General features: G+C 36.7%; 1 protein-coding gene across 19 annotated transcripts in view; it reads left to right on the top strand.

Moving 5' to 3' along the window:
• CHD9 (chromodomain helicase DNA binding protein 9) overlaps positions 1 to 20,202 on the top strand; it is a 244,763-nt gene that overhangs the window by 202,406 nt on the left and 22,155 nt on the right. For 16 of the 19 annotated variants that reach the window (XM_059043684.2, XM_059043692.2, XM_059043695.2 and 13 more), the window contains 7 exons: positions 313 to 430; positions 1,064 to 1,121; positions 4,731 to 4,773; positions 5,908 to 6,127; positions 8,735 to 8,937; positions 10,914 to 11,822; positions 12,732 to 12,895. In XM_059043684.2, the coding sequence (XP_058899667.1) occupies positions 313 to 430; positions 1,064 to 1,121; positions 4,731 to 4,773; positions 5,908 to 6,127; positions 8,735 to 8,937; positions 10,914 to 11,822; positions 12,732 to 12,895 (1,715 nt within the window). The remainder of the gene's footprint in view (positions 1 to 312; positions 431 to 1,063; positions 1,122 to 4,730; positions 4,774 to 5,907; positions 6,128 to 8,734; positions 8,938 to 10,913; positions 11,823 to 12,731; positions 12,896 to 20,202) is intronic. The other 3 variants (XM_059043691.2, XM_059043693.2, XM_067020097.1) reach the window with 1 other exon arrangement.

Genomic DNA, 20,202 nt, shown 5'->3' on the forward strand with positions numbered 1-20,202 from the left:
TGCTTCTCTTAGACGTAAGTCTCACATAGCATCCCCTCTCAGGAAGAGTTTTTATGTGAAATATGTTATGTGTGGTCAGTTTTTCCTCTTTTCCTTTTAACTGATATATTTCATCTAGATTTTTAAATATACATATTGCCAGACCATGTAATGTTTGTGATAATTTCTAGAAAACATGTTTAACCTATATCATTTTAATATATGGTCCCTTCAGTCCAGAAATATCACTCATCATAAATATGAGGAATGCTTACATTTATATATTTTTCTTCTTTTTATCCTTTTTACTTTCATAATTGGTCATCCCTCTAGGTTATGAAAAATATAACACTATCCGAGCAGACCCGGCATTATGCTTCTTGGAAAGAGTGGGAAAACCTGATGAGAAAGCAGTTGCTGCAGAACAGAGGGCGAACGATTATATGGATGGGTACGTGGATTTCAGAGTCATGAATTCTCCATATAGCTCTGTCAACATCAGCATATTCTATGTCGGTGATGTTTCTCTTTAAATAATGTTAGTAGTACGAGAATTGGAGTTTACAATTCAAAAGAGCTAATGATACTCTAATAGTTAGCACTTGTCCAACAGAGTGCAGTGAAGGAAGAGAACAGACCTTCCCCCATTCTTTTGATGAGCCCTTCATTTTTGCATTCTTAATGGTCATGGCAATTAAGACTATAAAATTTTAGGGACCTAAGAGGGAAAAAGAAAGCTAAGCATATTACAACTGAAGAGAAATATGATGTTCATTATACCTATTATGAGGCCTTTATTATCATTCTTACTAAAAGAGAAAAGTAAGAGACTATATTAAGGTTAATACCACATTTATAAGTGAACTTGGGAGTAAGAGTAAATTAGAACTAGCTTTCTTCTGACTTGCCATGTAAATAGCCTTCATGCTATTAGGCTTGGGCTCCTCTGGCTGAAGAACAGAGACTTCAGTCGGACCATTAAAACATACGAAGAAGTCCTTCCAACAATACCCCATTTGTTTGTCCTGCCATGAGAAATTTGAAGTTCAGTACAATAATTATAGCATTTGTTGGTATTTAACAGGGATGTGGAAGATCCAGAATACAAACCTGCCCCAGCTATCTTTAAAGATGATATAGAGGTATGCTTTGGATCATGATTTTAAATCCTCAAATTTAGTTATCCATGTTTTCTTTTGCTTGCTATTTCTTTTGTATGTTTTTCCTTCATGCATTTTCATTATGCATCATTTCTTAGAACATTAGCTAAGTTAGTGACCAACTTAGGTTGCCAGACATCACAAATAACCATTCAGAATTTACTTGATCTCCTCTTCTAGACAAGCTGGAGGCTGGTTTGGACATATGGATGAAATGGGGATTCCCAACATGCTACACTGCTAGGAACCAAAGAAACACAGTGTTCAGGAGCAAAATCTCAAAGCAGAATAAGATCTAGATACTAAAAGTACACAGCAACAGATAAAGCGATCTGAAGTAGAGGGTGGATCCCAGAGGAATTCTGAGCTGCTAAAGCATAGTTCTAAGTGTTCTGTTTATAGAAGGTCAAAAGGAAGAAAAAGAGTTGGTTGAAAGTATAGAATATAATCTGTTGGGTTGGGAAAATGATGTTAGGAGAAAAATTTCTATAATATTTGTGAGTATATAGTAAAGACTAGACAATGCTATGGCTGTCAGGTAGGGTTTGTTGGTCTTGGTTGCCAAGGGAATTGGATATTGATGCCTATATGAGGAAGAAAGATGAGGCTTAGGCCAGTGTGTAGTAGTGAGAATGAAGTTCAATAAAGTAAGAACCCGTAAAGGGTAGTACTTTCTGCCAGACAGCACAGGGAAACAAGTAAATTTATCTCAGCATGGTTTCTGGGTAGGGAGAAAACTGTTTCCCCTGAGAATTCTTAGCCATAGGCCTGCCTTCTCTTGAGTTTATGGTTTGAATTCTTTTACTTAATCTGCATGGTCCAGGAACTCTCAAGGCAAAAATGTAATATAAAAAGAGATCCCAAGCTGGTAATCCCCTTGAGGTACTTGGTAAAAACAAATAAAGAAAAAGAACAGTTAGAAGAAACGACTTCACTCTAGATTACACTTGAGTATTGAAAATAAAGCCCTCCATAAAATGAGGTCAAAATCCAAAAATTTTTAATTTATGAGGAGCAATTTACCATGAGTGAATGTTAGCAGTACAACAAAAAACAAGATTAGATCTTTAAGAATTTCTGTTAATATATCTCCTGAAGTAGAAAATAAATAAAATTTTAAATGATTAAAGACATTAAAGAAAGAACTAGGAAAAAAAGAAAGACAAGATAAGATTTTAAATGACGATGGACAAATGAAAGAGAATTATATGTAACTTTAGAGGTGGTAAATACTGTCGTTGAAATTTAGAACTCAACAAATAAGTTAAACATCCTGCTGGAGAAGCAGATTAGACACAGCTCATGAGAGAAGAAGTTATTTAGAAAATAGAGGAAGTTATCCATAATGTAGTGTGATGAATCAGTTTGAGGCAATCAGGAGAGAAAAACCACATAGTAATTTGAACAGGGAAAGTTTAATGTAAAGAGTTATTTTGACTATAATAGGGGGGTTGAAATACTGAGAGATTGACTATAAAGAAGTGACAAGAACTCGAAAGAATATAGGAATAGCCACTATTCCTAAGGCTGAGATATACCACCCAAGGAAGGGTCCTGTTCCTACCAGGGCTGAGGTTCTGACCTTTTGGGGAGGGATGACCACAACTCACTAGATGGAAGAAAAGTTGTTGTGCTGCCACACCTGAGCAACTTGCTGGAAATCCCCCCTCTAGGGTTGCCTAGCTTTTCTTGGGGAAGTGTCTCACTGGAGGCATTCCACTACAAAACCACCCAGGGGGAGGTTGCTCAGGAGAAGCTGCCGGCCAAGAGGTACTAAAGAAACTGCCTGAACTGCAGGAGCTGGGCACTGAGGAAGCTGCATGTGCTGTAGGAGCTGAGCAGTGGAGGAGCTCACAGCAACCAGGAAGTAAAATTCCTTTATTCTCCAGCTCCCACTACTGACAAAGCTTAATATCACATTGGCTGGCTAAGAAAAAATAAAGAGCCTAGATCCGTTTTTTTTTTTTTTTTTCTTAGAGCTGGCAAAAGGTATGAGCGGCAGTAAATTTAGAGCTGAGAGGCAACAAACTGAAAACCAGTACAATGGAGTATATAAAAAAACTTTTTGGATATGAAGAGTATAGCATGATAATGTCTGGTGTATGTCTAATAGGCGTTCCAGAGGGACAGACTAGAGACCATAAGGGAGAAGCCCTATTTTAAGAGTTACCAGCTGAGAATTCTTCAGACTTGATGAAATACATGAATCCTCATATTCAAGAGGATAAATGAAACTAAATCCACTTCAAGAAACATCCTGGTGCAAGTACAGATACACCAAACAAAGAGAAGATTTTTTTAAAAACAACCAGAGGAAAAAGACCCACCTACAAAGGAATGATGATAATTCTAACTTTGGGCTTTCTAAAACAAAAGTAGAAACTAGTAGTCATTGGAATAAAAACTTAGTTGGTAAGCTCCTTGACATAGGTCTTGGTGATGAGTTTTTTGAATCTGACACCAAAAACAAAAACCCAAAAGCAAAAATAAACAAGTGCGACTACGTCAAACTAAAAAGCTGCACAGCAAAGGAAATCATCAACAAAAGAAAAAGGCAACCTACTCAGTGTGAGAAAATATTTGCAAATCATACATCTGATAAGGGGCTAATATCCAAAATATATAAAGAACTCATACAACTCAATAGCAAAAAAAACCCAAACGATCTGATTAAAATATAGGCAGAAGATGTGAATAGACATTTTTTTTAAAGAAGACATATAGATGGCCAACAGGTACATGAAAAGTCTCTCTACATCATTAATCATCAGGGAAATGCCAATCAAAACAATAGTGAGATATCACCTCACACTGGTTAGAATGATTATTATCAAAAAGACTAGTAATAACAGGTATTGGCTAGGATGTGGAGAAAAGTGAACCTTGTACATTGTTGGTGGGAATGTAAATTGGTGCATCCACTGTGGAAAACAGTATGGAGGTTCCTCAAAAAATTAAAAATAGAACTGTCATATGACCCAGCAATCACACTTATGGGTATTTATCCCAAAAAAATGAAGACACTAATTTGAAAAGATATATGCAGCCCAATCACATGTGGTTTGAAGTTTTACTTACAGTAGCCAAGATGTGGAAACAACCTAAGTGTCCGTCAGTAGACAAATGGATAAAGAGATTGTGAGATAGATATATATATATACACACACACACACACGTATATTCATATATATATGTGTGTGTATACATACACAATAGAATATTATTCAGTCTTTAAAAAGAATGAAATCTTGCCATTTGCAACAACATGAATGGACCTTGAGAGCATTGTACTAAGTAAAATAAGTCAGAAAGACAAATACTGTATGATGTCTCTTATATGTGGAATCTAAAAAAAAATTTTTTTTAACTAAGTTGATAGATAAAGAGAACAGATTGTGGTTGCCAGAGGCTTGGGGTTAGAGGCAGGATGGAAATGGATGAAATGTTTTTGGTTTGGATTTTTTTAGTTTAAATAAATTGAATTTTTAAAATTCTATTGCAAAAGAAAGTATTCTATTATAAAGAAAATCGATTCTCTTATTATATCTTGACCCAGTTTCCCTGTGACAAATTTCTGTTTCCTTTTAAAAGGATGATGTTTCCTCACCAGGAGATCTTGTTATAGCAGATGGAGGTAAATAGCATTTATTTCTTTACTTAGTATTGTAAATTAACATTCCCATGATACCATGAGATCAGTAAACTAATACACTTCTATATGTCTCAAATGTATGTGAAATTTATTGAAGATAGTTGTAATCATTATAGAACATAGTTGATTGGAAATTAAACAATATTTTTAGTTGTAAATCTTTAGGCAGTGACTCACTGTATTTTTATAGAATAGGAGCTTTGATGATTTTGTGGCTTGATTATTACACTGGTATGTGACATTTCACCATTAAACACACCATTAGTATGAATTTAATAATCTGTTTCTTATTTGTTCATACACACATTGAGAAACATTCTCTTATCACTCAGTTTCTACAGGCTTTTCTGTACACGGTCTTGCTTCTACTTCCTTCTGATATCAAGATAGAAATGTACTGTCGCTAGAGTACATTCATTCCCAGCTGGTACCTAAGGGGAATAGTGCCTCACCTTCCTGTAATTCAACTAGGAATAAAGGAGTAGTTTTTCCTTAGCATGAATGATTACCACTTGATTATGGTATATATGATTATATTACACCATAGAAATAGAGAGTTAGAACTTGCACTTTTATTAAGTGAATGAAAACTTAAAAGTTACAGCATTGTCATATTGAATTTTTTAAAATATATGTTCCTCCCTGATGACTTTTTACGTGTTTCATTCTAATTAAATTGAGATGAACTTAATACAGAAAGCTTTAATTTGAAGAGTTTATAGTGTTCAACTTCTCAATGGATTTCAGTTGGACTTTTAATTTATTTAAGTTAAGGCATCGTATTTGCCTTCCAGTAAGATATGTTAGACCTGGAAATGCAAGAGTTGTATTTTCTGTGCAAATGAAGTTCTCTTTAAATACATAACATTGTAGTTCTTTATTCCACTGTGACCTACTCTTTGAGCCTTGCTCTTAAAGTTTGTTGTAATGTTTAGAGCTATAGTTAAAACTTTTTTGAGAGGTTTGTTTTGTTTTTGTTTTTCACATAATCAGATTGGAAGAAAAAATTTTAAGTAGGGAAATTTTGCTGCTTTTGTGAGCTTCATGACAGTATCTGTTTAGTTTTTGGTTTTTAGGGTTTTTTTTTTTAATTGACATGAGTTTCTTTAAATGTAGATGGTCAACTGATGGAGGGTGATAAAATTTATTGGCCTACTCAGTCAGCTTTAACCACACGTTTGAGGCGTCTCATCACTGCATATCAGCGTACTAATAAAAACAGACAAATCCAGCAGATACAACCTACTTTCTCAGTGCCTGCCAGTGTTATGCAGCCTCTTTATGAAGAAGCCACTCTTAATCCTAAAATGGCAGCCAAGATAGAAAGACAGCAGAGGTAAGACAATAGCACTAAATTTTTAATATATAATATCTAAATATAGTGTTCATTCTGAAGTCTATTAGGGTACGATTATCTCACGTTGTGAAAAACATATGTAGGTAGAGAAGTTGGTCAAAGCAAAATGCTTTATGCATACATAAACATGTATATAAATATATGTACACACAAATATGGTTAAGCTAATATAGATTATTGCATTTTATAGTTAGTAGTCCATACTTTATATTTAATCATTCTTTTGTCATGTTTATGAACAGTGAGGTATGGGGAAAAATGAAGGTGCAAACTCAAGAATTATCAATAAAACGTATGTTTAAATTATATGAAATAAATTCCACTATATCTTATTTTACATGATGACATTAATGAAATATAAGAATGTATGGAAGAGAAGTTCATCTATGCTTTTTACAGAGGATGAACCCTTAAAATGTCAAAGGGGAACAAATAGTAGTAGAACTTCTTGCAAGAGGCTTGTTAGGAAGACAGGCAAACTTCTCTCATCACAAAAGCTTTAACTTAAAAAGGATAGAATACATGGAAAAGAATTAAAAAGTTTAGCAATAACCTGGCCTCCTTATTAAACCTGGATCTTTGGATTTTTTTCTGAAAGATAAATCATTGTTCCTTCGTTTCATTTGTAGCACATTCACTGTAACCAGAATTTAGTCTGACACCTAAGATTTTAGCTATCCTAGACATAATCTTCACATACTACCTATGTAAATTTACTGTTTCAGTTGTCTGTCGTTGCATAACAACCCACCCCAGAACATAGTGACATAAAACAACATCAGTTTTTTGTTTGTCACGATTCTGTGGGTTGACCAGGTGGTTCTTCTGCTTCCCATGGTGTTGGCTGGAGTGAGGCGAGGGCTGGAAGGCCATAGTGGCCTCACTCACATGGTTGGCAGTTGGTGCTGACTGCCAGCTGGGAGCTCAGATTCTAAGAGGGAGCATTCCAAGTGGCAAAGGCAGAAGCTGCAGATTTCTTAAGACCCAGCCTCTGCAGTTACAGAATGTCACTTCTGCCACCTACTGTTGGTCAAAAAAAATCACAGGGCCAACCAGGATTTAAGGGAAAGGGAAATAGGTTGCATCTCTCAAAGCGAACAGCGGCAAAGACTTTGTGACCATCTTTAATCTACCACATACATTTTCCCTCGCTCTGGCAGATCTGGATAATCTTCCTAAAGTACTAGTTTTATCATGATATTCATTGGTTCTTTATTTAGTATAGGGATAAAGTCTAACTTCTTAATTAATTTGAGTCTCTTCAACTTAGGCCTCAAATTAGCATGCATTACTAATTTTATTCTCTCCTATTCCCTCTGCCTGAATGCCCCACTTAGTCTTGACTCAGTACCCTATCTAAGTTGTTCCTATCACCCAGAATACCCTTCTTCCTACTTTTTAGTCAATACCTTGCCCTACTACTCCTTCAGAGTTCAACACATGTTCTATCTCCTCTATTAGTTTTTTTCTCAACCAGACTAGCTCACAGTATTCTCTCTTTCTGCATTCATATAGCACTTATCTAAATAAAACTACTCATTTTCAAAATAATAAAAGATACTGTAATGACATTCATCTTTTCCTTTCCATGTCTTACCTTTCTAACTTGTAAATTCTTTGAAGGTAGGTGTCATATTTTTTTGTGTCCTATGTAATCCTTGAATTTATCCTTTCTTTTCCATTCCTACTTTATCACTCAGGTACAAGGTTCATATGACTTGATTGATTGGTTTCCCAGAATGACTATTTTTATATCATCATTAATCTTCTTAATGTATCATTATGATAAAAATGGCCTGTTAATGTTTTTCAGAGGTCTTTCTCATATGCTTTTTCTCATTACACAACAAACTTGTGATTGTTAACCAGGGAAAAGATTCCACTGTGTTTGGAGATCTATGGTGTGTGAGGATATTACCCTCTTAAAGTATCTTCAGGAACTTTCAACTGAATAGAGACTATTTTTAGCCAGACATTTAGAGTGCTTTATAAAGTGACCCCAAGCCTATCTCCCTCTGTCCCCAATATGAGCCATCTCCTTTTCAATCTGGAATAGTCATCATCCCCTTAAAATGTAGATTACTTCCTACTTTGCTTATTCTGTGCCCTCTTTCTAGTTGCCTCCCTTAACCTTGTTCCATCTTAAATGCCACTTACTCTGTGATGCCTTTCTTCATCACTCAAGTTTGAACAGATCCTTCCATCTTCTGTGCTGACCTAAAATTCATGGTTTCTGTAATATGTACAACTGTAAAATACTACCTTATACTGTAAATATGTTTGAAATGTTTTATCTTTTTCCCAAAGGGAGGGTCATCATATCCTATACAATCTTGAATCCCATGCATATTTTTTTGCACAGTAAGTATGCAAAAAACTATTATTATCTGAAGGAAAAGAAGCATGGTTGGATAGATGAGTCAGGTGGCATTTTAAAATCCATTTCTAAGGAAATAGCCCTGGATTTAATCCTTTAAAGTGTTAGGTACTTGAAATGGTTTTAAATTTTTATTGTAGTCATTGTATTTTGCATTAATATTTATTTCTGTGAGAAATGTGACTTTTTCTTTAATCTATTTAAAATAGATGGACAAGAAGAGAAGAAGCTGACTTTTATAGAGTTGTATCTACATTTGGAGTGGTGTTTGATCCTGACAGAGGCCAATTTGATTGGACAAAATTTAGAGCCATGGCTAGGCTACATAAGAAAACTGATGAGAGTTTGGAGAAATATTTGTATGCATTCATGTCTATGTGTCGGAGGGTTTGTCGTCTTCCTTCCAAAGACGGTATGTGTAAAATTTCTTTTTTTCCTCGTTTCAATCGAAGAAAAATTAGTAAAATTCAGAAATTTCCAACTATTTTATTTTAGTACTGTCTAATTCAACATTTCACCAGTTTTTCTGAATGTAAATAAACTCTGCTCAAAGATCCTTTACTCCTTAATTCTACTATTGAAATGAGATCTAAAGAGAATAAAGGTACACATTTAATTTTGAGAAAATAGTGTTTTTATTAGATTTAGATTTATGATTGTGGGAGGTGGAAGTTAAAGGATAGCTTTTGGTTAAACAGAACTGTGTATTTTTAGTCTGTCTTATAGGAACTGTGCTTAGAGGGCTTATTTACACAAGTAATTTTGCAAGAAGTGAGGCCTCCACTCAAAAGACATTTTAAAGATTTTTAGTAGGAAAAAAACACCCAGGGCCTTCAAAAAAACAAAACAAAATGAAAACAATCAGAGCTGCTAATGCTCAGCTGAGGGACTGTTCTGGGGTGAATTTAATTGTTTTTGAAGCCCATGTAGGGAGTTTGCATATATCCCTCACTCTTCCCTAATATTAACATCTTACATGACTATAGTTATAGTATAATTATTAGCCCAATTAGTACAATACCATTAACTAAATACCTATTCAAATCTTACCAGTTTTTCTACTGATGTCCTTCTTTGTTCCAGGAGCCCACATTGTATTTGGTTGTTCTTTCTCCTTTGCCTCCTGCAGTCTAAACAGTTCCTCAGTTTTGGGGTTGTTGTTGGTTTTGTTTTGTTTTTTTCTTTAATGACCTTGATACCTTTGATCAGTTTTGCCGTAAACCCCTCAATTTGGATTTGTCTTGTGTTTTCACACAGTTGGATTGAGGTTATACCTTTTTTTGCAAGTATACCTCGGAAATGATATTGTGTCCTTCTTGGAATGTAATGTCAAGGGGTTCATGATGTCATTATGTCTTATTACTGATGATGTTGCCCTTGATTCTTTGGATTAGCTAGTTTATGCTGCATTTTTCCAGTGTAAAATTGTTATCTTTTCCCCTGTAGTTAACAGATATCTTAAGAAGATACTTTGAGACAACACAAATCCTGTTGTACTCAAACTTTCACCCATTGATTTCAGTAACCATCAGTAGATCTTGTCTGCAACGGTTTTTACTATGCAGTTCTCCTACAAGGAAAAGCCGTTCCTTCTCCCTAGTCTACTTAATTATTTGTTCATATTAGTATTTTTTCATGTGGGTATTTATTTTTTATTCTGTAGGTTATAATCCAGTACTATCAGAATTCATTTTGATGTTCAAATTGTTCCACATTTGGCCATTAGTAACTCCTTCAGGTGGTCTCTACATTATTTCAACAACCCTCTATCTTTTTTTGAGTGCGTCTCAACTGCCAGTATCTCTGCTCACAAAGATAAGACCTCATCAAAAGGAACAGAGTATGGTCTGATGTTGAAACTGAACTATCTCAGGCTAGTAGTTCATACACTGTTTGACAATTATTCCCATGTTTCCATCAAATTTTAAGAAAGCCTTTGTTATCCCTGTGAGTTCACTGTAATGCCCTGAATTACCTCGGTGCAGTTAAGGATATGTGGACTTAGGTTTGCTTATGGGGTGTTAATTTAACAGTTTTAATTTGTATTTATAAATGAGTCTGAGTGCTTTTCTCTTTGTTTAAAACGTTATAGTATGACATTAGCTCATATGGAATTTCTTAAAAGTAATTTCCTAGTTATATTAACACACCTCCAAAATAACTTTAATGTTTTACTTAACTTTCTATAGATCCAATGTTATATGTTACATGATTTTTAGTACTTCTTTCTAAAATTTATATTTCTCTTCATTTAAAAATGTTAAAAAGAAATTCTGGAAAGTATACAATGATATTGAATAGAGGTGCGTTTTAGAAGTTGCTTTATTTGTTTTAAATCTATAATGAAGTATCTTTGAGGGTAATATGTTTGTTCTTGTTTCAATGTAGAATTGGTGGATCCAAATATTTTTATCCAGCCAATCACAGAAGAACGTGCTTCTAGGACTTTATATCGCATTGAACTGCTAAGGAAAGTAAGGGAACAGGCCCTCCGACATCCACAGTTGTTTGAGCGCTTGAAGCTTTGCCATCCAAATCCAGACTTACCAGTCTGGTGGGAGTGTGGCCCTCATGATAGGGACTTGCTCATTGGAGCTGCTAAACACGGGGTGAGCCGAACAGACTATCACATTCTTCGTGATCCTGAACTCTCATTTATGGCAGCTCAAAGGAACTACAGTCAAAGTAAGATGGCTCATTCAAGGACTTCTACCCCACTTTTACAGCAATATCAAGTAGCACTTTCTGCTTCTCCTCTTACCTCTCTACCTAGGCTCCTAGATCCTAAAGGTATTATTCTAGAGGATGTGAAAGTTAAAAGTGAAAACCTTAAAGAGGAGCCTCAGTTTTCTGAAGAAGAATCTATGACTTCTGAGGAAACCAGGACACTAATAAAGTCTGAGCCTGTAAGTCCAAAGAATGGTGTTTTACCACAGGCTACTGGAGACCAGAAATCTGGTGGAAAAGGTGAAACAGACAGACGCATGGTTGCAGCCAGGACAGAGCCTCTAACTCCAAACCCAGCTTCTAAGAAGCAGCGAGTCCACAAAAGAGGATCAGAGTCTAGTTCTGATTCTGACTCTGATTCTGAGAGATCGTCCTGTTCTTCCAGATCATCTTCTTCCTCGTCTTCCTCTTCTTCTTGTTCCCACTCTCAATCAGGCTCTAGCTCTTCTTCTTCCTCCTCTTGTTCTTCAGCATCATCTTCATCCTCATCCTCGTCCTCCTCTTCCTCATCATCCTCCTCATCTTCATCAGAAGAAAGTGACAGTGAAGAAGAGGAAGTCCAAAAGCGAGGTATATGCATAAAGTGCTTTTGCTATTTTAAGACAGCATTTCACATGAAAATGAAAAGAATCGATTTGGATCACTTAAGCATATTTAAATTTTATGTGTACAGATTTTCTTAGAGAAGGACTATTGAAAACGCAACTAAATTCCTGGTTCTTACTCCGTATTCAATATTCACATTGCAAAATGGGTTAGTCAAACAGGATTAGCGACTTGGCACAGTAATTTTATTACTTTTTGATTGCCTTAAATTTAGTATTACATCTTTCCTGAAACAAGTTGATCAGTGAACAAATAAAGGTAATATTTTATAACAGCCACCAGTCCGACTTACAAGAGTATCATAGGCCCTACTTGGCCCTACTTAGAAAGATCTAGCATAGGAACTTCAGCCTGTCGGTAGCGTTAGGTGGTCCTCTTCTGCGGGCGTCCTTATAGCAGTCTAACAGCTCAGGTGCAAGGAAATGAGTCAACATCAAATGGACACAGGAGCCACTGTGATATCCACAAGAGTGAGAATCTCCTGTAACAACTCCATAAGCATGACTTTCAGGGTTACCACAAGGGACATGCCTAATTATGAGAGTCCCCTCTTTAGAGAATGATAGCCTCCCCAGCGAGTTTATGTATTTCCAGGGAAACAGACCTAGAGTGTTAACCATGGGTCAAATTTTCATGCAGAAAGGGATGTTTTATTGACCCTTTTTCCCTCAAACTCCTTTATGCCACTTATTTTGCTTTTGTTTCAGTTTTTAAAATAATGAGTACTTTATTGTATTCTAGGTGAATTTGTTTTTACTTCTAACTTTTCATTTTCAAATATATCTGAATAATTATATAGGATTTGAAAAGTATATATAAAATTGTGTTATGCAGCCTTTTAAAACAGTTATAATTGGTTATAATTATTCTTAGCAGAAGGTACTCCTCACGTGAAAGCCTATGATGAAGAAAGCGTCGCATCACTGAGCACTACCCAGGATGAGACTCAGGATAGTTTCCAGATGAACAACGGGACCCCAGAGTCTGCTTACATCCTACAAGGTGGATACATGCTGGCAGCTTCGTACTGGCCAAAGGTAAATGAGTAATTTCTTGCTGGAATAGGTCATTTTTTGAGTGTTTTTCTATATTTCTTTAATGATAGATATTATGTAGTAAAAAAATGGGTCACATATGTGGGATGACATTTTGGTGTTAGCATTAAAAGTATCAAATATTACTATCAAGTAAATTAGGTCTACTTAAATGTATGTGTTTGTCAATATAACCTTAGAATATTTAGAAGAAAAGATAATGAATGCTTATGTTCACATACAAGTTAGTATTCAAGTGCTTCTTTATGAAATAAGTGCTTTTAAGTGGGTCTTCTTGAAGAAATTTACCAAGCCAGTTGTGACCTAGAAAAAAGGTTCATTTAAGTACATGTACATATAGTGGTGGAAGTTCAGATTGGATTAAGACAGTTCTTCTTCCAGTATGTGACTAGGCTAGTAGAAGAGTACTTAACTTCAGGAGTGAGGTTGGGAAATAAATGGGAGAGGAGAGAACTCTACTCTTCTGTATACTTCTGAGTTGTTTGAACTTTTTACAAGGAACCCGTGTTACTCTTTTTTTTTTTTTTTTTTTTTTTTTTTTTAACATCTTTATTTGAGTATAACTGTTTTACAATAGTGGGTTAGTTTCTCCTTTACAACAAAGTGAATCAGTTATACATATACATATGTTCCCATAACTCTTCCCTCTTTTGTCACCCTCCCTCCCACCCTCCCTATCCCACCCCTCTAGGTGGTCACTAAGTACAGAGGTGAACTCCCTCTGCTATGCTGTAGCTTCCCACTAGCTATCTAATTTACATTTGGTAGTGTGTATATGTCCCTGCCATTCTCTCACATCGTCACAGCTTACCCTTCCCCCTCCCCATATCCTCAAGTCCATGCTCTAGTAGGTCTGTGTTTTATTCCCTCCTACCACTAATCTCTTCATGACATTTTTTTTTTTTTTTTTTTTTTTAGATTCCATATATATGTGTTAGCATACGGTATTTGTTTTTGTCCTTCTGACTTACTTCACTCTGTATGACAGATTCCAGGTCTATCCACCTCATTACAAATAACTCAGTTTCATTTCTTTTTATGGCTGAGTAATATTCCATTGTATATATGTGCCACATCTTCCTTATCCATTCATCTGTTGATGGACACTTAGGTTGCTTCCATGTCCTGGCTATCGTAAATAGAGCTGCAATAAACATTTTGGTACATGACTCTTTTTGAATTATGGTTTTCTCAGGGTATATGCCCAGTAGTGGGATTGCTGGGTCATATGGTAGTTCTATTTGTAGTTTTTTAAGGAACCTCCATACTGTTCTCCATAGTGGCTGTATCAATTTACATTCCCACCAGCAGTGCAAGAGTGTTCCCTTTTCTCCACACCCTCTCCAGCATTTATTGTTTCTAGAGTTTTTGATGAAGGCCAATCTGGCCGGTGTGAGATGATATCTCATTGTAGTTTTGATTTGCATTTCTCTAATGATTAATGATGTTGAGCATTCTTTCATGTGTTTGTTGGCTATCTGTATATCTTCTTTGGAGAAATGTCTATTTAGTTCTTCTGCCCATTTTTGGATTGGGCTGTTTGGTTTTTTGTTATTGAGCTGCATGAGTTGCTTATAAATTTTGGATATTAATCCTTTGTCAGTTGCTTCATTTGCAAATATTTTCTCCCATTCTGAGGGTTGTCTTTTGGTCTTGTTTATGGTATCCTTTGCTGTGCAAAAGCTTTTAAGTTTCATTAGATCCCATTTGTTTATTTTTGTTTTTATTTCCATTTCTCTAGGAGATGGGTCAAAAAGGATCTTGCTGTGATTGATGTCATAGAGTGTTCTGCCTATGTTTTCCTCTAAGAGTTTGATAGTGTCTGGCCTTACATTTAGGTCTTTAACCCATTTTGAGTTTATTTTTGTGTATGGTGTTAGGGAATGTTCTAATTTCATACTTCTACAGGTAGCTGTCCAGTTTTCCCAGCACCACTTATTGAAGAGGCTGTCTTTTCTCCAATGTATATTCTTGCCTCCTTTATCAAAGATAAGGTGACCATATGTGTGTGGGTTTATCTCTGGGCTTTCTATCCTGTTCCATTGATCTATATTTCTGTTTTTGTGCCAGTACCATACTGTCTTGATTACTGTGGCCTTGTAGTATAGTCTGAAGTCAGGGAGCCTGATTCCTCCAGCTCCATTTTTCGTTCTCAAGATTGCTTTGGCTATTCGGGGTCTTTTGTGTTTCCATACAAATTGTGAAATTCTTTTTTCTAGTTCTGTAAAAAATGCCAGTGGCAATTTGATAGGGATTGCATTGAATCTGTATATTGCTTTGGGTAATACAGTCATTTTCACTATGTTGATTCTTCCAATCCAAGAACATGGTATATTTCTCCACCTATTTGTATCATCTTTAATTTCTTTCATCAGTGTCTTATAGTTTTCTGCATACAAGTCTTTTGTCTCCTTAGGTAGGTTTATTCCTAGATATTTTATTCTTTTTGTTGCAATGGTAAATGGGAGTGTTTTCTTAATTTCATTCTCAGATTTTTCATCATTAGTGTATAAGAATGCCAGAGATTTCTGTGCATTAACTTTGTATCCTGCTACTTTACCAAATTCATTGATTAGTTCTAGTAGTTTTCTGGTAGCATCCTTAGTATTCTCTATATATAGTATCATGTCATCTGCAAACAGTGACAGCTTTACTTCTTCTTTTCCTATTTGGATTCCTTTTATTTCTTTATTTTCTCTAATTGCTGTGGCTAGAACTTCCAAAACTATGTTGAATAAGAGTGGTGAGAGTGGGCAACCTTGTCTTGTTCCTGATCTTAGTGGAAATGGTTTCAGTTTTTCACCATTGAGAACAATGCTGGCTGTGGGTTTGTCATATATTGCCTTTATTATATTGAGGAAAGTTCCCTCTATGCCTACTTTCTGCAGGGTTTTTATCATAAACGGGTGTTGAATTTTGTCAAAAGCTTTCTCTGCATCTATTGAGATGATCATATGGTTTTTCTCCTTCAGTTTGTTGATATGGTGTATCACGTTGATTGATTTGCGTATATTGAAGAATCCTTGCATTCCTGGAATAAACCCCACTTGATCATGGTGTATGATCCTTTTAATGTGCTGTTGGATTCTGTTTGCTAGTATTTTGTTGAGGATTTTTGCATCTATGTTCATCAGTGATATTGGCCTATAGTTTTCTTTCTTTGTGACGTCTTTGTCTGGTTTTGGTATCAAGGTGATGGTGGCCTCGTAGAATGAGTTTGGGAGTGTTCCTACCTCTGCTATCTTTTGGAAGAGTTTGAGAAGGATAGGTGTTAGCTCTTCTCTAAATGTTTGATAGAATTCGCCTGTGAAGCCATCTGGTCCTGGGCTTTTGTTTGTTGGAAGATTTTTAATCACAGTTTCAATTTCAGTGCTTGTGATTGGTCTGTTCATGTTTTCTATTTCTTCCTGGTTCAGTCTTGGCAGGTTGTGCATTTCTAAGAATTTGTCCATTTCTTCCAGGTTGTCCATTTTATTGCCATAGAGTTGCTTGTAGTAATCTCTAATAATCTTTTGTATTTCTGCAGAGTCAGTTGTTACATCTCCTTTTTCATTTCTAATTCTATTGATTTGAGTCTTCTCCCTTTTTTTCTTGATGAGTCTGGCTAATGGTTTATCAATTTTATTTATCTTCTCAAAGAACCAGCTTTTACTTTTATTGATCTTTGCTATTGTTTCCTTCATTTCTTTTTCATTAATTTCTGATCTGATCTTTATGATTTCTTTCCTTCTGCTAAATTTGGGGTTTTTTTGTTCTTCCTTCTCTAATTGCTTTAGGTGCAAAGTTAAGTTGTTTATTCGAGATGCTTCCTGTTTCTTAAGGTATGATTGTATTGCTATAAACTTCCCTCTTAGAACTGCTTTTGCTGTATCCCATAGGTTTTGGGTCGTCGTGTCTCCATTGTCATTTGTTTCTAAGTACTTTTTGATTTCCTCTTTGATTTCTTCAGTGATCACTTCGTTATTAAGTAGTGTATTGTTTAGCCTCCATGTGCTTGTATTTTTTACAGATCTTTTCCTGTAATTGATATCTAGTCTCATAGCATTGTGGTCAGAAAAGATACTTGATACGATTTCAATTTTCTTAAATTTGCCAAGGCTAGATTTGTGACCCAAGATATGATCTATCCTGGAGAATGTTCCATGGGCACTTGAGAAAAATGTGTATTCTGTTGTTTTTGGATGGAATGTCCTATAAATATCAAGTAAATCCATCTTGTATAATGTATCATTTAAAGCTTGTGTTTCTTTATTTATTTTCATTTTGGATGATCTGTCCATTGGTGAAAGTGGGGTGTTAAAGTCCCCTACTATGATTGTGTTACTGTCGATTTCCCCTTTTATGGCTGTTAGTATTTGCCTTATGTATTGAGGTGCTCCTATGTTGGGTGCATAAATATTTACAATTGTTATATCTTCTTCATGGATCGATCCCTTGATCATTATATAGTGTCCTTCTTTGTCTCTTGTAATAGTTTTTATTTTAAAGTCTATTTTGTCTGATATGAGAATTGCTACTCCAGCTTTCTTCTGATTTCCATTTGCATGGAATATCTTTTTCCATCCCCTCACTTTCAGCCTGTACGTGTCCCTAGGTCTGAAGTGGGTCTCTTGTAGACAGCATATATATGGGTCCTGTTTTTGTATCCATTCAGCCAGTCTGTGTCTTTTGGTGGGAGCATTTAATCCATTTACATTTAAGGTAATTATTGATATGTGCGTTCCTATTACCATTTACTTAATTGTTTCAGGTTGTTCTTGTAGGTCTTTTCCTTCTCTTATGTTTCTTGCTTAGAGAAGTTCCTTTAGCATTTGTTGTAAAGCTGGTTTGGTGGTGCTGTACTCTCTCAGCTTTTGCTTGTCTGTAAAGGTTTTAATTTCTCCATCAAATCTGAATGAGATCCTTGCTGGGTAGAGTAGTCTTGGTTGTAGGTTTTTTTCCTTCATCACTTTAAATATGTCCTGCCACTCCCTTCTGGCTTGTAGAGTTTCTGCTGAAAGATCAGATGTTAGCCTTATGGGGATTCCCTTGTGTGTTATTTGTTGTTTTTCCCTTGCTGCTTTTAATATGTTTTCTTTGTATTTAATTTTTGACAGTTTGATTATTATGTGTCTCGGCGTGTTTATCCTTGGGTTTATCCTGTATGGGACTCTCTGTGCTTCCTGGACTTGGTTGACTATTTCCTTTCCTATATTAGGGAAGTTTTCAACTATAATCTCTTCAAATATTTTCTCAGTCCCTTTCTTTTTCTCTTCTTCTTCTGGGACCCCTATGATTCGAATGTTGGTGCGTTTAATGTTGTCCCAGAGATCTCTGAGACTGTCCTCAGTTCTTTTCATTCTTTTTTCTTTCTTCTGCTCTGCAGTAGTTATTTCCACTATTTTATCTTCCAGGTCACTTATCCGTCCTTCTGCCTCAGTTATTCTGCTACTGATCCCGTCTAGAGTATTTTTCATTTCATTTATTGTGTTGCTCATCGTTACTTGCTTCCTCTTTATTTCTTCTAGGTCCTTGTTAACTGATTCTTGCAATTTGTCTATTCTATTTCCAAGATTTTGCATCATCTTCACCATCATTATTCTAAATTCTCTTTCAGGTAGATTGGCTATTACCTCTTCATCTGTTAGGTCTGGTGTGCTTTTATCTTGTTCCTTCATCTGCTGTGTGTTTTTCTGTCTTCTCATTTTGCTTATCTTACTATGTTTGGGATCTCCCTTTTGCAGGCTGCAGGTTCAAATTTCTATCTATTTTTGGTGGCTGTCCCCAGTGGCTGAGGTTGGTTCAGTGGGTTGAGCAGGTTTCCTGGTTGGGGGGACCAGTGACCCTGTTCTGGTGGATGAGGCTGGATCCCGTCTCCCTGGTGGGTAGGTCCACGTCTGGGGGCGTGTATGGGGATGTCGGTAGCCTTACTGTGATTCTAGGCCGCCTCTCTGCTAATGGATGGGGCTGTAGACCTGTCTCGCTCTTTGTTGGGGATAGGGTGTCCAGCACTGTTTGTTGCTGGTCCTTGAGTGAATCTGGGTCTTGGTGTTGAGATGGAGATCTCTGGGAGATTTTCGCCGTTTGATATTACGTGGAGCTGAGAGGTCTCTTGTGGACCAGTGTCCTGAGGTTAGTTCTCCCACCTCAGAGACACAGCCTTGACACCTGGCTGGAGTGCCAAGAGCCTTTAATCCACACGGCTCAAAACAAAAGGGAGAAAAAAGTAGAAAGTCAAGAAAGGAAGGAAGAACGGAGGAAGGGAGGGAAGGAAGGAAGAAAGGAAGGGAGGGAGGAAGAAAGGAAGGGAGGAAGGAAGGAGGGAATAAAGAAATGAAGGGAGGGAGGAAGAAAGGAAGGGAGGAAGGAAGGAGGGAATAAAAGGAAGGGAAGGAGGAAGAAAGGAAGGGAGGAAGGAAGGAGGGAATAAAGAAAGGAAGGGAGGGAGGAAGGAAGGAGGGAATAAAGAAAGGAAGGGAGGGAGGAAGAAAGGAAGGGAGGGAGGAAGGAAGGAGGGAGTAAAGGAAGGAAGGGAGGGAGGAAGAAAGGAAGGGAGGAAGGAAGGAGGGAATAAAGAAAGGAAGGGAGGGAGGAAGAAAGGAAGGGAGGAAGGAAGGAGGGAATAGAGAAAGGAAGGGAGGGAGGAAGAAAGGAAGGGAGGGAGGAAGAAAGGAAAGGAGGAAGGAAGGAGGGAATAAAGGAAGGAAGGGAGGGAGGAAGAAAGGAAGGGAGGAAGGAAGGAGGGAATAAAGGAAGGAAGGGAGGGAGGAAGAAAGGAAAGGAGGAAGGAAGGAGGGAATAAAGAAAGGAAGGGAGGAAGGAAGGAGGGAATAAAGGAAGGAAGGGAGGAAGGAAGGAAGGGAGGAAGGAAGGAAGGAGGGAAATAGGAAAAGGAGGGAAGAAAGGAAGAAAGAAAGGGGAGAAGACAAAATAAAGTAGGGTAAAATACTGTTATTAAAATAACAAAATAATTATTAAGAAGAAAAATTTCTATTAAAGAAAAAAAAAAAAAAAAAAAAAGTCGGTCTAACCCCAGGACAAATGGTGAAAACAAAGCTACACAGACACAATCTCACACAGCAGCACCCAAATACACACTCACAAAAAGAAAAAAGGGGAAAATAATAGTATATCTTGCTCCCAAAGTCCACTTCCTCAACCTGGGATATTTCCCTGTCTATTCAGGTTTTCCACAGATGCAGGGCACTTCAAGCTGACTGTGGAGCTTTAACCTGCTGTTTCTGAGGCTGCTGGGAGGGACCACCCCCTCTCTTTGTTCGCACAGCTCCTGGGGCTCAGCCCTTGACCTG

This window comes from Kogia breviceps, chromosome 18 (assembly GCF_026419965.1).
Source record: "Kogia breviceps isolate mKogBre1 chromosome 18, mKogBre1 haplotype 1, whole genome shotgun sequence".
NCBI lineage: Eukaryota > Metazoa > Chordata > Mammalia > Artiodactyla > Physeteridae > Kogia > Kogia breviceps.